The sequence below is a fragment of the Mesoplodon bidens genome (genome assembly GCF_964165515.1).
Source record: "Mesoplodon bidens genome assembly, chromosome: 2".
NCBI lineage: Eukaryota > Metazoa > Chordata > Mammalia > Artiodactyla > Ziphiidae > Mesoplodon > Mesoplodon bidens.
Window position 1 is genome coordinate 178,423,402 of NC_138177.1, and position 11,824 is coordinate 178,435,225.

At 46.2% G+C, this 11,824-nt stretch overlaps 1 protein-coding gene across 1 annotated transcript; it reads right to left on the minus strand.

The window, feature by feature from the left end:
• Positions 1-564: 564 nt before the first annotated feature.
• UBIAD1 (UbiA prenyltransferase domain containing 1) lies at positions 565-10,311 on the minus strand. The gene is made up of 2 exons (XM_081225300.1): positions 9,365-10,311; positions 565-3,047 (listed from the first exon to the last, which is right to left on the minus strand). The coding sequence occupies exons 1-2, from the start codon at positions 9,891-9,893 to the stop codon at positions 2,560-2,562; spliced, it is 1,017 nt and encodes a 338-aa protein (XP_081081426.1). The 5' UTR covers positions 9,894-10,311; the 3' UTR covers positions 565-2,559.
• Positions 10,312-11,824: the final 1,513 nt, after the last annotated feature.

An 11,824-nucleotide genomic window follows, 5' to 3' on the forward strand; every position in this document is an offset into this window, starting at 1 on the left:
CCTGTTGCATTTAGGAACAAATTGGACTTACGAACGCGCTCTCGGAATGGAACTTGTTCGAATGTAGGGACTTACTGTATTTACTCATGGTAAAGTTTTCCTTTCACACATCAAAGCAGCCTTTTCACTCTCCCAGAAATTCACCTAACTAGACTATCATCCATTCCACGTATCTCTGCTGTGTTCATGAGGACATATCGTCAAATGCCCAGCAGAAACCCAAATGTCTTCTATCTGCTGCACGTACCCAATCTATCAGCAGTGACCTGCTCAAGCAAAAGGAAAGTAGGAAACGACAGAAGGAAACAAGGTTAACCTGGCCTGCCTGGCTCTTGGCAAATCCACACTGGCTCAGAGGGGTCCCTACTGTCTCTCCTAAGGGCTCATCAAATCTGGTCAAACTCACCGCCAAAGATCAGGCACCCCACGCCCTCCCCACTAAATGTGCCCGCGCCGGTCTCCTGAGGTTTATGAATCCGAGTGCACAAGCAGACGATGAGGCAAGCAGCAGGAGAGAGCACAGGGAAACGGGAAGCCAGACCACTGATAAACATTTTCCTTTTTTTAATTAAAAAAATTTGTTTATTAACAAGTCTAAAGAAAACCTTCATTGAATCAGGGGATGTAATACAAATTATAGTGACCTGCATAGAAAACCTGGCATCAAACTTGGCCTTTTAGAAAGATTTATATATAAAAATATGCATTAAAACCTGCACCAGAACACAGTGCAGAGGTTAGGTGACACCCCCGAAGGGAGGGCTTACCAAGGTGGTCTGGTCTGCGGATGCAGGGAGCTCTCAGTCCGATGGCCTCAGGGGTGAGCCTTATGTGACAATGGCCTGCTGGGAAGGAGCCCGAAAGGCTTGTCTCTTTGAAGGCAGGACTCCTGTGAGCACCAAAATGCCACTAGCCTGGCATAAAACAAAAATGGTGCTAGGAGAAGACAGACAGGAGAGAGGGCTGTCCTCCTTTTCCTTATTACTGGGCTCCGACCACTATTTGAAGATTCTGGCACTCTGCAGACAAACCACCTTTAGAGGAACTTTTGCAATTTCCAAATATGTTTTTTCCAAGTAAGCTACCCAATTTTAACTCAAGGAGCCAAATCATAATTGGCCTGATTTTAAGGATTAAGAGCTAGTTCTGATGTCATTTTCCGCAGGCCAAGACCCTGAAATACCTATCAGAATGGCTATAATCACAACAGAAAAGCATGATGACGATGGTCTCAATCTATTTTGGTCTTGGACCCAATGCAACCAAGCAATGCTAGCCCAGAAGTTATACTTCACAGGCACTGAAACAAGCAGCAGCTTTGATCAACGCTTTGATCAACCCCAGCTTTGATCAACCCCATCCTGGGTACAAACTATCTCTGCACAAGGCAACTGAAGCCTTTGGGAAAAGCCGGGTCAGTATTGTATATCTGTCCTCAAGGAGGAGGATGCAGTTTCTTCACTGATGAGCCTGTCATTTTGGCTGAACAGAGTCAGGACTGTTTGTCCATTGGCTTATTCACTCATGGAGGAGCTGCTGTCCCTGGTCTGCTCGTCCTATGGCTCTGTGGACAGGGGCAACCATCCCTGACTCAGTTGCTAAGCTGCTGCCCAAACAGCAGGGCTCCCCACGGATGGGAGACACACAAATGGGGACCTGAAAGAAATGGAGGGCGGGCATAGGGGAGTGCGAGGAAACACGATGGGGGCAGGCGAAGAAGCGGCCTTGTGGGCCTTCAGTGGTCGGCAAGGACAGCCGGGGTCTCTACAGCTTCAGAGTGCTGCGAGTTACTGAAAGGGCTGGGAGTCCTCCCTGTCATGCCAGCGGGCTCTACAAGGGGAAACCAGCCGCCCTACCCGTTTCCACCCAAAAGCAGAGTGATTTTCTCAGCTGCCTCCAAGGTGTTGTTTTTCTGTTTTTTGTTTTTTTCCTTCCAAGCCCTCGGCTCCACTGTCCTGCTGCAGGGTGATCTGATGCGTCTCCTCAACTGTGGCAATAAGTGAAGTGAGGACAAAGGGGTCTGAATCACAATTTAGGCAAAAAGCCTAGAGCCCAGTCGGGCTGTTAATGAGGGACTTTCTCTCTCAGGTAGTGTATTTCAGGACCCAAGTGCTCAGGGTAAGAGACAGGTGCTCCTTGTCACTGGGGATCATCAACGCATCCTGCCAGACCAAAACAGCAGGGGACACTTGGCCCAGTGACTATGGCTCTTCAAGGACAAGAGGGCAACCTGGGCGGTTCCTTCACCAAGCCTTAGGGCATCGTAGTCCACTAAAAGTGGCCTGACAACACCCTCTAGTGGAAATTATAAATAAAACAAGGGCCATGCGTCCAATTTACCTTGTTCTGACGCCAGAGTGGTTTCAAGAGTCCCCATAAAACGGAATAAAATAACAAAACCAAAACATTCTCTTTAAGAATGTAATAACAAAAAAAGGTGGGCGTTCACAAGCCATCCTGAAGTCCCTCACTGCCAAATCACCTTCCCTCCTCAGACACTCTGCCTTCAACACATTCTAAGAAAGGGGCACGTGTTGTGGGGTGTGGCTACTAGTCCCCTTAGAGTTTGGGCAGACTGCCTGCTGGTGCCAGAATGATGCTGGAAACGTAGAAGAGGCCCAGCAGAAGGTTGAGTTTGGCGGTCCTCTGGGGCAGTTTGTTGAAAGTCTGGCTTCGGAACTGTCTCTCAAGGGAAAAGGCCATGGGAATGGTGAGCAGGGGCAGCGCCAGGCTGATGCTGCAGCGCACGGCCAAGATGCTGAAGATCACGTAGGGCAGGAAGAGCAGCGTGTTGTAGAGCACGTAGGAGAGAGTGGGGCCGATGAGGATGGCAAGCGTGACGATGCCAGCCTCCCGGTCGGACTCCATGTCCCTGGTATTGTTGGAATGGAGGATGGCCTCGGTGCTAAGGGCGAGGGGGATGGCGTAGACCAGCGGGAAGACCGCCAGGGACCCCACCTGGACGGCGTAGGCGAACATCACAGCCAGCGGGCCAAAAGTGATGAGGATGATGAGGTCTCCCAGAGCCAGGTACTTGAATCCAATTCCTAGGCCAGAAAATAGAGAGTTGCTGTGAGATCAGGGGCTGGAAACCGCGGCAGTCAAAAGGTAGGCTGCTGTGGCTGCACGGGGCATATTCTTAGGCTGGGAAGCGGGGCAGTGGTTGCATTCCCCTCCCCTCCAGGGCAAAATCTGATTTTTTTTTTCTCCAGTGGCACAGAGGGACAGAGAAGACTTGTCGTTTAGCACCCAGTTCAGTCTCAGACTCATCCCTGAGTTTTCCTTCTTGCTGTCCCCCAACAAAGCCCTGCCACAAAGAGCGGGGGCTTCCCAAACTAGTGGCTACCAGTGGGGAAGAGGGTAGAGGGGCAAAACAGCGGTGGGGAGTGGGAGGTACAAACTACTGGGTGTAAGATAGGCTCAGGGATGTGTTGTACAGCATGGGGAATACAGCCAGTATTTTGTAATAACTGTAAGTGGAAGGTAACCTTTAAAAACTGTATAAAAAATTGAAAAAAAGGGCTTCCCTGGTGGCGCAGTGGTTGAGAGTCCGCCTGCCAATGCAGGGGACGCGGGTTCGTGCCCCGGTCCGGGAGGATCCCACACGCCGCGGAGTGGCTGGGCCCGTGAGCCATGGCTGCTGAGCCTGCGCATCCGGAGCCTGTGCTTGGCAACGGGAGAGACCATAACAATGAGAGGCCCACATACCGCAAAAAAAAAAAAAAGAAAAGAAAAGAAAAAGAGGGACAGTTCTCAAATCAATAAAACTAGAAATGAAAAAGGAGAAGTTACAACAGACACCACAGAAATACAAAGCATCCTAAGAGACTACCACTCTCTTAGTAGAGAGACTAAGCAACTATGCCAATAAAATGGACAACCTGGAAGAAATGGAGAAATTCTTAGAAAGGTATAACCTTCCAAGACTGAACCAGGAAGAAATAGAAAATATGAACAGACCAATCACAAGTAATGAAATTGAAACTGTCATTAAAAATCTTCCAACAAACATAAGTCCAGGACCGGATGGCTTCACAGGTGAATTCTATCAAACATTTAGAGAAGAGCTAACACCCATCCTTCTCAAACTCTTCCAAAAAATTGCAGAGGAAGGAAAACTCCCAAACTCATTCTATGAGGCCACCATCACCCTGATACCAAAACCGGACAAAGATAATACAAAAAAAGAAAATTACAGACCAATATCACTCGTGAATATAGATGCAAAAGTCCTCAAAATACTAGCAAACAGAATCCAACAACACATTAAAAGGATCATATGCCATGATCAAGTGGGATTTATCCCAGGGATGCAAGGATTCTTCAATATATGCAAATCAATCAATGTGAGACACCATATTAACAAACTGAAGAAGAAAAACCATATGATCATCTCAATAGATGCAGAAAAAGCTTTTGACAAAATTCAACACCCATTTATGATAAAAACTCTCCAGAAAGTGGGCAAAGAGGGAATCTACCTCAACATAATAAAGGCCATATACGACAAATGCACAGCAAACATCATTGTCAATGGTGAAAAACTGAAAGCATTTCCTCTAAGATCAGGAACAAGACAAGATGTCCACTCTCACCACTATTATTCAACATAGTGTTGGAAGTCCTAGCCACGGCAATCAGAGAAGAAAAAGAAATAAAAAGAATACAAATTGGAAAAGAAGAAGTAAAACTGTCACTGTTTGCAGATGACATGATACTATACATAGAGAATCCTAAAGATGTCACCAGAAAACTACTAGAGCTAATCAATGAATTTGGTAAAGTTGCAGGATACAAAATAAATGCACAGAAATCCCTTGCGTTCCTATACACTAATGATGAAAAATCTGAAAGAGAAATTAAGGAAACACTCCCGTTTACCATTGCAACAAAAAGAATAAAATACCTAGGAATAAACCTACCTAGGGAGACAAAAGACCTGTATGCAGAAAACTGTAAGACACTGATGAAAGAAATTAAAGATGATACCAACAGATGGAGAGATATACCATGATCCTGGATTGGAAGAATCAATATTGTGAAAATGACTATACTACTCAAAGCAATCTACAGATTCAATGCAATCCCTATCAAATTACCAATGGCATTTTTTATGGAACTGGAACAAAAAAAATCTCAAAAGTTGTATGGAGACACAAAAGACCCCAAATAGCCAAAGCAGTCTTGAGGGGAAAAAACGGAGCTGGAGGAATCAGACTCCCTGACTTCAGACTATACTACAAAGCTACAGTAATCAAGACAGTATGGTACTGGCACAAAAACAGAAACATAGATCAATGGAATAGGATAGAAAGCCCAGAGATAAACCCACACACCTGTGGTTAACTAATTTATGACAAAGGAGGCAAGGATATACAATGGAGAAAAGACAGTCTCTTCAATAATTGGTGCTGGGAAAACTGGACAGCTACATGTAAAAGAATGAAATTGGAACACTCCCTAACACCATACACGAAAATAAACTCAAAATGGATTAGAGACCTAAATGTAAGAACGGATACTATAAAACTCTTAGAGGGAAACATGGGAAGAACACTCTTTGACATAAATCACAGCAAGATCTTTTTTGATCCACCTCCTAGAGCAATGGAAATAAAAACAAAAATAAACAAATGGGACCTAATGAAACTTAAAAGCTTTTGCACAGCAAAGGAAACTACAAACAAGATGAAAAGACAACCCTCAGAATGGGAGAAAATTTTCGCAAACGAGTCAACGGACAAAGGATTAATCTCCAAAATATATAAACAGCTCATGCAGCTCCATATTAAAAAAACAAACAACCCAATCCAAAAATGGGCAGAAGACCTAAATAGACGTTTCTCCAAAGAAGACATACAGATGGCCAGGAAGCATATGAAAAGCTGCTCAACATCACTAATTATTAGAGAAATGCAAGTCAAAACTACAATGAGGGATCACCTCACACCAGTTAGAATGGGCATCATCAGAAAATCTACAAACAACAAGTGCTGGAAAGGGTGTTGAGAAAAGGGAACCCTCTGGCACTGTTGGTGGGAATGTAAATTGATACAGCCACTATGGAGAACAGTATGGAGGTTCCTTAAAAAACTAAAAAACTAAAATTAGATTTACCATATGACCCAGCAATCCCACTATTGGGCATATATCCAGAGGAAACCATAATTCAAAAAGACACATGCACCCTAATGTTCACTGCAGCACTATTTACAGTAGGAAGGACACGGAAGCAACCTAAATGCCCAGCGACAGACAAATGGATAAAGATGTGATACATATATACAATGGAATATTACTCAGTGATAAAAAGGAATGAAATTGGGTCATCTGTAGAGACATGGATGGATCTAGAGACTGTCATACAGAGTGAAGTAAGTCAGAAAGAGAATATAATATTGTATATTAATGCATATATGTGGAACCTTGGAAAATGGTACAGATGAACCGGTTTGCAGGGCAGAAATTGAGACACAGAAGTAGAGAACAAACGTATGTACACCAAGGGGAGAAAGCGGCGGGGAGGTGGGGGGGGCATGTGATGAATTGGGAGATTGGGATTGACATGTATACACTAATATGTATTAAATGGATAACTAATAAGAACCTGCTGTACAAAAAAATAAAATTCAGGGCTTCCCTCTTGGCGCAGTGGTTGAGAGTCTGCCTGCTGGTGCAGGGGACATGGGTTCGTGCCCCGGTCCGGGAAGACCCCACATGCCGCAGAGCGGCTGGGCCCGTGAGCCATGGCCGCTGAGCCTGCGCGTCCGGAGCCTGTGATCCGCAACGGGAGAGGCCACAACAGTGAGAGGCCCGTGTACAATCAATCAATCAATCAATCAATTCAAAAATTCAAAAAAAAAAAAAAAAGAAGTGGAGTCAACGGGACTAGCTGATGGTCTGGATGCAAGACGTGAGAAAGAAGAGCCAAGGATGATGCCCATGATCTTCAGCCTGAAGAACGGGAAGGATGGAGTTGCCATCGAGTGATATGGGGAAAGCTGAGGGTAGAGCAGATTTCTATGGGGAGCAGATGAAGAATTTGGTCTCAGACGCGTCAAGCTTGAGATGCCTGTAATCTCTCAGAGAAGTTACTGAGTAAGAAGCTGGATCTGAGTTTGGAGTTTAGTGGAAAGATCTGGTCTGGAGGTAGAAATTTGTCACCAGCTTAATAGATGGCAATAGAAGACACGAGATGGGCTAAAATCCCTGAGGGAGTGAATGGAGCTAAAGAAGAGAGGTCCAAGGACTAGGCTTGGAGGTTGGGAGTGAGGAGGAACCGGCAGAGACTGAGGCCCTATGAGACAGCGCGATCTAGCCCCTGCCTGCCCCGACAGCTGCATCTCAGTCTTCCTCTTGATCACGCTGGCCTTTCAGCAGATCCTAAAAGATGCCAAGTCTTACCCTACTCCAGGACATTTGCATTTGCTGTTCCTTCATCCCTGAAGGACCCAAATCAGACCCCCATTCTACCCATGGCTGGCTCCTTATCTGTCAAATCTTAGTTTAAGCGTCACCTTCACAGAGAGGACCTCTTCCATCCACCACTAGCTGATACATTCATTCTATTTCAGCACCCTGCTGATTTCCCTCATTGAACTTTTTACAATTGGCTGCCAGGACACCACAGTCTCTTGCTTTTCTTCTTTCTCCTCCAGATGCTCCACTGCAGTTCCCTTTGCCTTCCTTCTACTCTCCCCACCTCTTAATGTTGGAGTGCCCCAGGGCTCACCCTCAGGTCTATCAACACTGCCCCGCTCTGGGATCTCCCCCAGTCGTACAACTTTATCTATGTGCAAGACTCCCAAAAGTCTCTATCTCCAGCTCAGACCTCTTCCCCGAACTCAGACTCATATCCAACTATCAATTTGACACCCCCTTGGAGATCTAATACATTAAGATGTCCAAAGTCAATTTCTCATCTTTCTCTCCACAGACCTGTCTTCAACCTTCTCTCTCTCACTAGACATCAACACCACTATTCCAGTTACTCAGGACAAAACCTTAGAGTTATGTTTAATTTCTCTGTTTCTCTCCTGCCTCACATCCCAACTATCAGCAAACCCTGTTTACCTTCAAAATAAATTCAGAATCTGACTACTTCCCTCTCCACTACTCCCACCCTGATTCAAGCCACCAGACATCTTTTGCCTGGTTTACTCAACAGCCTCCTTCTGGGTGCTCCTGCTGTTACCCTTACCCCTCTTTATCCATTCTCAGTACCTTAGCCAGAGTGATTCTTTTAAAGTGATTCTTTTAAAACATTAAGGCTTACAGCATTTTTGTGCCACCCTGTCCCCCCCCCCCAACGAACTTCTCTTACTTTTCCTCCTTTTACTCTCTCCCTCATTCACACCCTGGACTCCATGTTATTCCTCCAACTCTTCAGGGACACTCCTGCCTTTGGCAACTGCTGTTCCAAGATACTCTTCCTCCAGATATCTGCTCAGGCAACTCCCTCACCTGTCACCTCTTACAATCTTTGTTCACATGTTACCTCTTTTACGAGGCCTACTCTGATCAAACTAGTTAAAGCAGTCAGCTGTGTCCTCCTTCCTTGCTCTCCTTCTTTTCCCTACAGCACTTATCTTCTTTTCAGGTACTGTAACCAAGGTACAAATTCATCCTGGCTTACCAGGAACTCTCCTGGTTTCCAAAGCCCCACATCTTAGGAACACTCAGTGCTGAGCAAACCAGGATGTTGGTCATCCTACCCATAATTTACTATTTTTATTTTCTGTCTCTCCTCATGATATATAAAATCACTTCCACAAGGGCAGGGACTTGACTGCTGTGTTCACATAGAACAGAGGCTGGCACATAATAGGTGCTCAATAAATAGGGCTTAACCACCAGCCCATCACTACCTTAATCAGCCTGCTGCAAGGGATCACCTAGCAAACTAGCTGAAAATAATCAGGTGTATACTTTGAGCTTTTCAAATTTAATTACACTAAAATTTGAAACTGTGGCATTATAAGGTATGACCAACCAGTGGAAACTAGACACAAAAAATTTCCATATATAAGTTACTCCTAGCATCCATAAGCCAAGCCAGGAATGCTATCCCCCAAATCCACACGACCCAAACATTATAGATTTCACATAAAGTGGCCTAATTCAGAAAATAACCTTTGAGGACTTCCCTGGTGGTCTAGTGGTTAAGACTCCAGCTTCCATTCCCAGGGGGCGCCGGATGGATCCCGAGTGGGGGAAGTTCCGCAGGCCGCGCGGTGCGGCCAAAGGAAAAAAAAAAGAAAATAACCTTTGACACCTCTCCACTAACCCTATAATTCCTATGCAAACCGCAGTTTCCAATACCTGCAACTAAGACCTGCAGCACAGCAAACAGGCCAATTCTTACCTCCTGTGTAGAGAAAGGAGCCAGACAGGCCTCCGAAGTAGATGAGAGCTAAGTGCTCCAGTTTCAGCGGGGACAGGTAGTAGAGGCAAGCAGCACAGACACAGCCCAAGGTGTAGAGGAAGACTCCAAACCGGACGACATCCTGGGGCTCCAAGATTCGGTCCACCAGGGTCCTGTCATCACTCTTTTTGTGGTCAATGCCCTTGGAAAAGTCGTAGTAAGTGTTGACCAAATTGCCAGCTCCGTGCACAGCGAGGACAGCTACAGCACAACCCACCAGTAGCCTGGGATCCAGGACGCCCTGGGATCTGTACGCCAGGGCACTGCCCAGGGCCACCGGGGTGAGTGAGGCACTGAAGCTCCAGGGCCGCAGGGCCAGAACATAGGAGGCGCACTTCTGCCTCCACGAGCGCTGCGGTGGTCTCTCCTGCTCGGGACAGCCGTTCCCCAGCAGGTCCCTGCCCCCGACCTTGGCCGTCTCTCCTGCCTGGATGTTAATCTTCTCCCCCGGGACCTGCGAGGCCGCCATGGAGAACGCACTTGGGTGAAGTCAATGCTAAACAGTGAGCCACCCACACACAGCGTCCGCCCTGAGGCGAGGACGGGCGGGGCGGCAGACCTGACCTTCTTCGGTTCCACCCGGGGGCAGGGATAGGGAGGCGGCGGGGCCCGGGGACTGCAGCGAGCGGGCCTGGCACCCCACGAGGCCCGGTGGCGCCTCCTCGACCTCCTGTCACCTGGGCAAGGACTGCTTCCAGACGCCCGCCTCGCCCTAAAGCCCGAGACTGAACCGCTGCCGCCTCTACGGAGCTGCGGTGGCAACCATCTTCCGCGCCCGCCACTGCCGGCGCGCCGGGAAACAGGGACCGGCTGCGCGGGCCTGGGCCGGGGCGGGGTTGAGGGCGGGGCCAGGCTGAGGGCGGGGCCGGGGCGCGGGGCGGGGCGGGGCCGGGCCGGGGCGGGGCGGGGGCGGGGCGGGGCCGGGGCTTGGGGCGGGGGCGGGGGCGGGGCCGGGGCAGTGCAGCGACCCAGCGGTCCAGCCCTTCGTCTCCCCGACGGTCCGCGAGCGGCAATTGCTCCCGGACTTGCTGGAAACAGCCTCACTTAGTATCTCAAGAAGGGCCACGAATGCGTGTCGCTTTACGACTTACCAAGAGCTTTCTCTCACGGAAATAGGACTCATTCATTTTTTTCATTCAACACGCATTTATTGAGTGCCTACTGTGTGCAACAAGATTTACTGAACACCTACTATTGCACGCAACAGTGAATAAAACGGATAAAAATCAGGGAGCACATTGAGGGTGATAAGAAAGGTGTAATTAAACTTCCTTTCCAAATGAGAAAACCGAAGCTCTGAAATGGGAAATGACGATGTCTAGGAAATTATTAGCTTAGCCAAGACATTGAAGCAACCTAAAGGTCCATCAACTGATGAATGGATAAAGATATATATAAAATGGAATATTACTCAGCCATAAAAAAGAATGAAATATTGCCATTTGCAGCAACATGGATGGACCTAGAGATGATGATATGAAGTGAAGTCAGACAGAGAAAGACAAATATTATATGATATCACATATGGGGAATCTTAAAAATGATACAAATGAACTTTTTTATAAAACAGAAACAGACTCAGAAACAGAAAACAAACTTATGGTTACCAAGGAGAAAGGGGGGAGGGGTAAATTAGGAGTATGGGATTAAAAGATACACACTACTATAAATAAAATAGATAAATAAGGATTTACTGTACAGCACAGGGAACTATATTCAATATCTTGTAATAACCTATAATGGAAAAGAATCTGAAAAAGAATATATACATATGTATCTGAATCACTTTGGTGTACACCTGAAACTAACACAATATTGTAAATCAACTATAGCTCAATTTTAAAAAACTAAACTAAAATTAAAAAAAAAAGAAATTATTAGCTCTGGTAATAATAACAACAGCAATAATTTCCACTTTTTATTATGCATATTCCATATACTGCCCTGACTGCCTTTTTATCTTTCTTCTAATTTATTTACTTATTCATGCACAGAACTGCCCTCCTCCCCACCCACCAGTTGGCCAGCTTTGTGTCTCCATTTCCTGCCTTCTGGGAGCTTATGGTCCATATCTGTAGCTTGTTCTGGCTGGAGAGAGCCAATTGTTAAATTTTTAGGAATTTTGTGAGCAGTCATTAAGCAAAGCCATTATTAAAATTAAATTATACAAACTTACAAGTAGATCCATTATATTAAAAGCCAAGGTAACAAATACTCAAAACTCATTACTTCCTAATTATTTCACTACACTTTACCATTTATGCTCTTCAGGTTATTTATGTCTATTTCAACTGCATTGTGGAAATACTACATAATGATGTGCAGCTGCTTATCTCTTCCTATCTGTTCTTTCAGTGATAACCGCTGGTGGTTTGAAATCTGCCATGATGGGAGTATTCA

Excerpts from the sequence above, each read along its gene's own strand:
- UBIAD1 (XM_081225300.1), bottom strand. The coding sequence starts at position 9,893 with ATGGCGGCCTCGCAGGTCCCGGGGGAGAAGATTAACATCCAGGCAGGA. Across the intron at positions 3,048-9,364 it reads CTCCTTTCTCTACACAGGAG|GAATTGGATTCAAGTACCTG; the intron begins GTAAGAATTGGC and ends TTTCTGGCCTAG.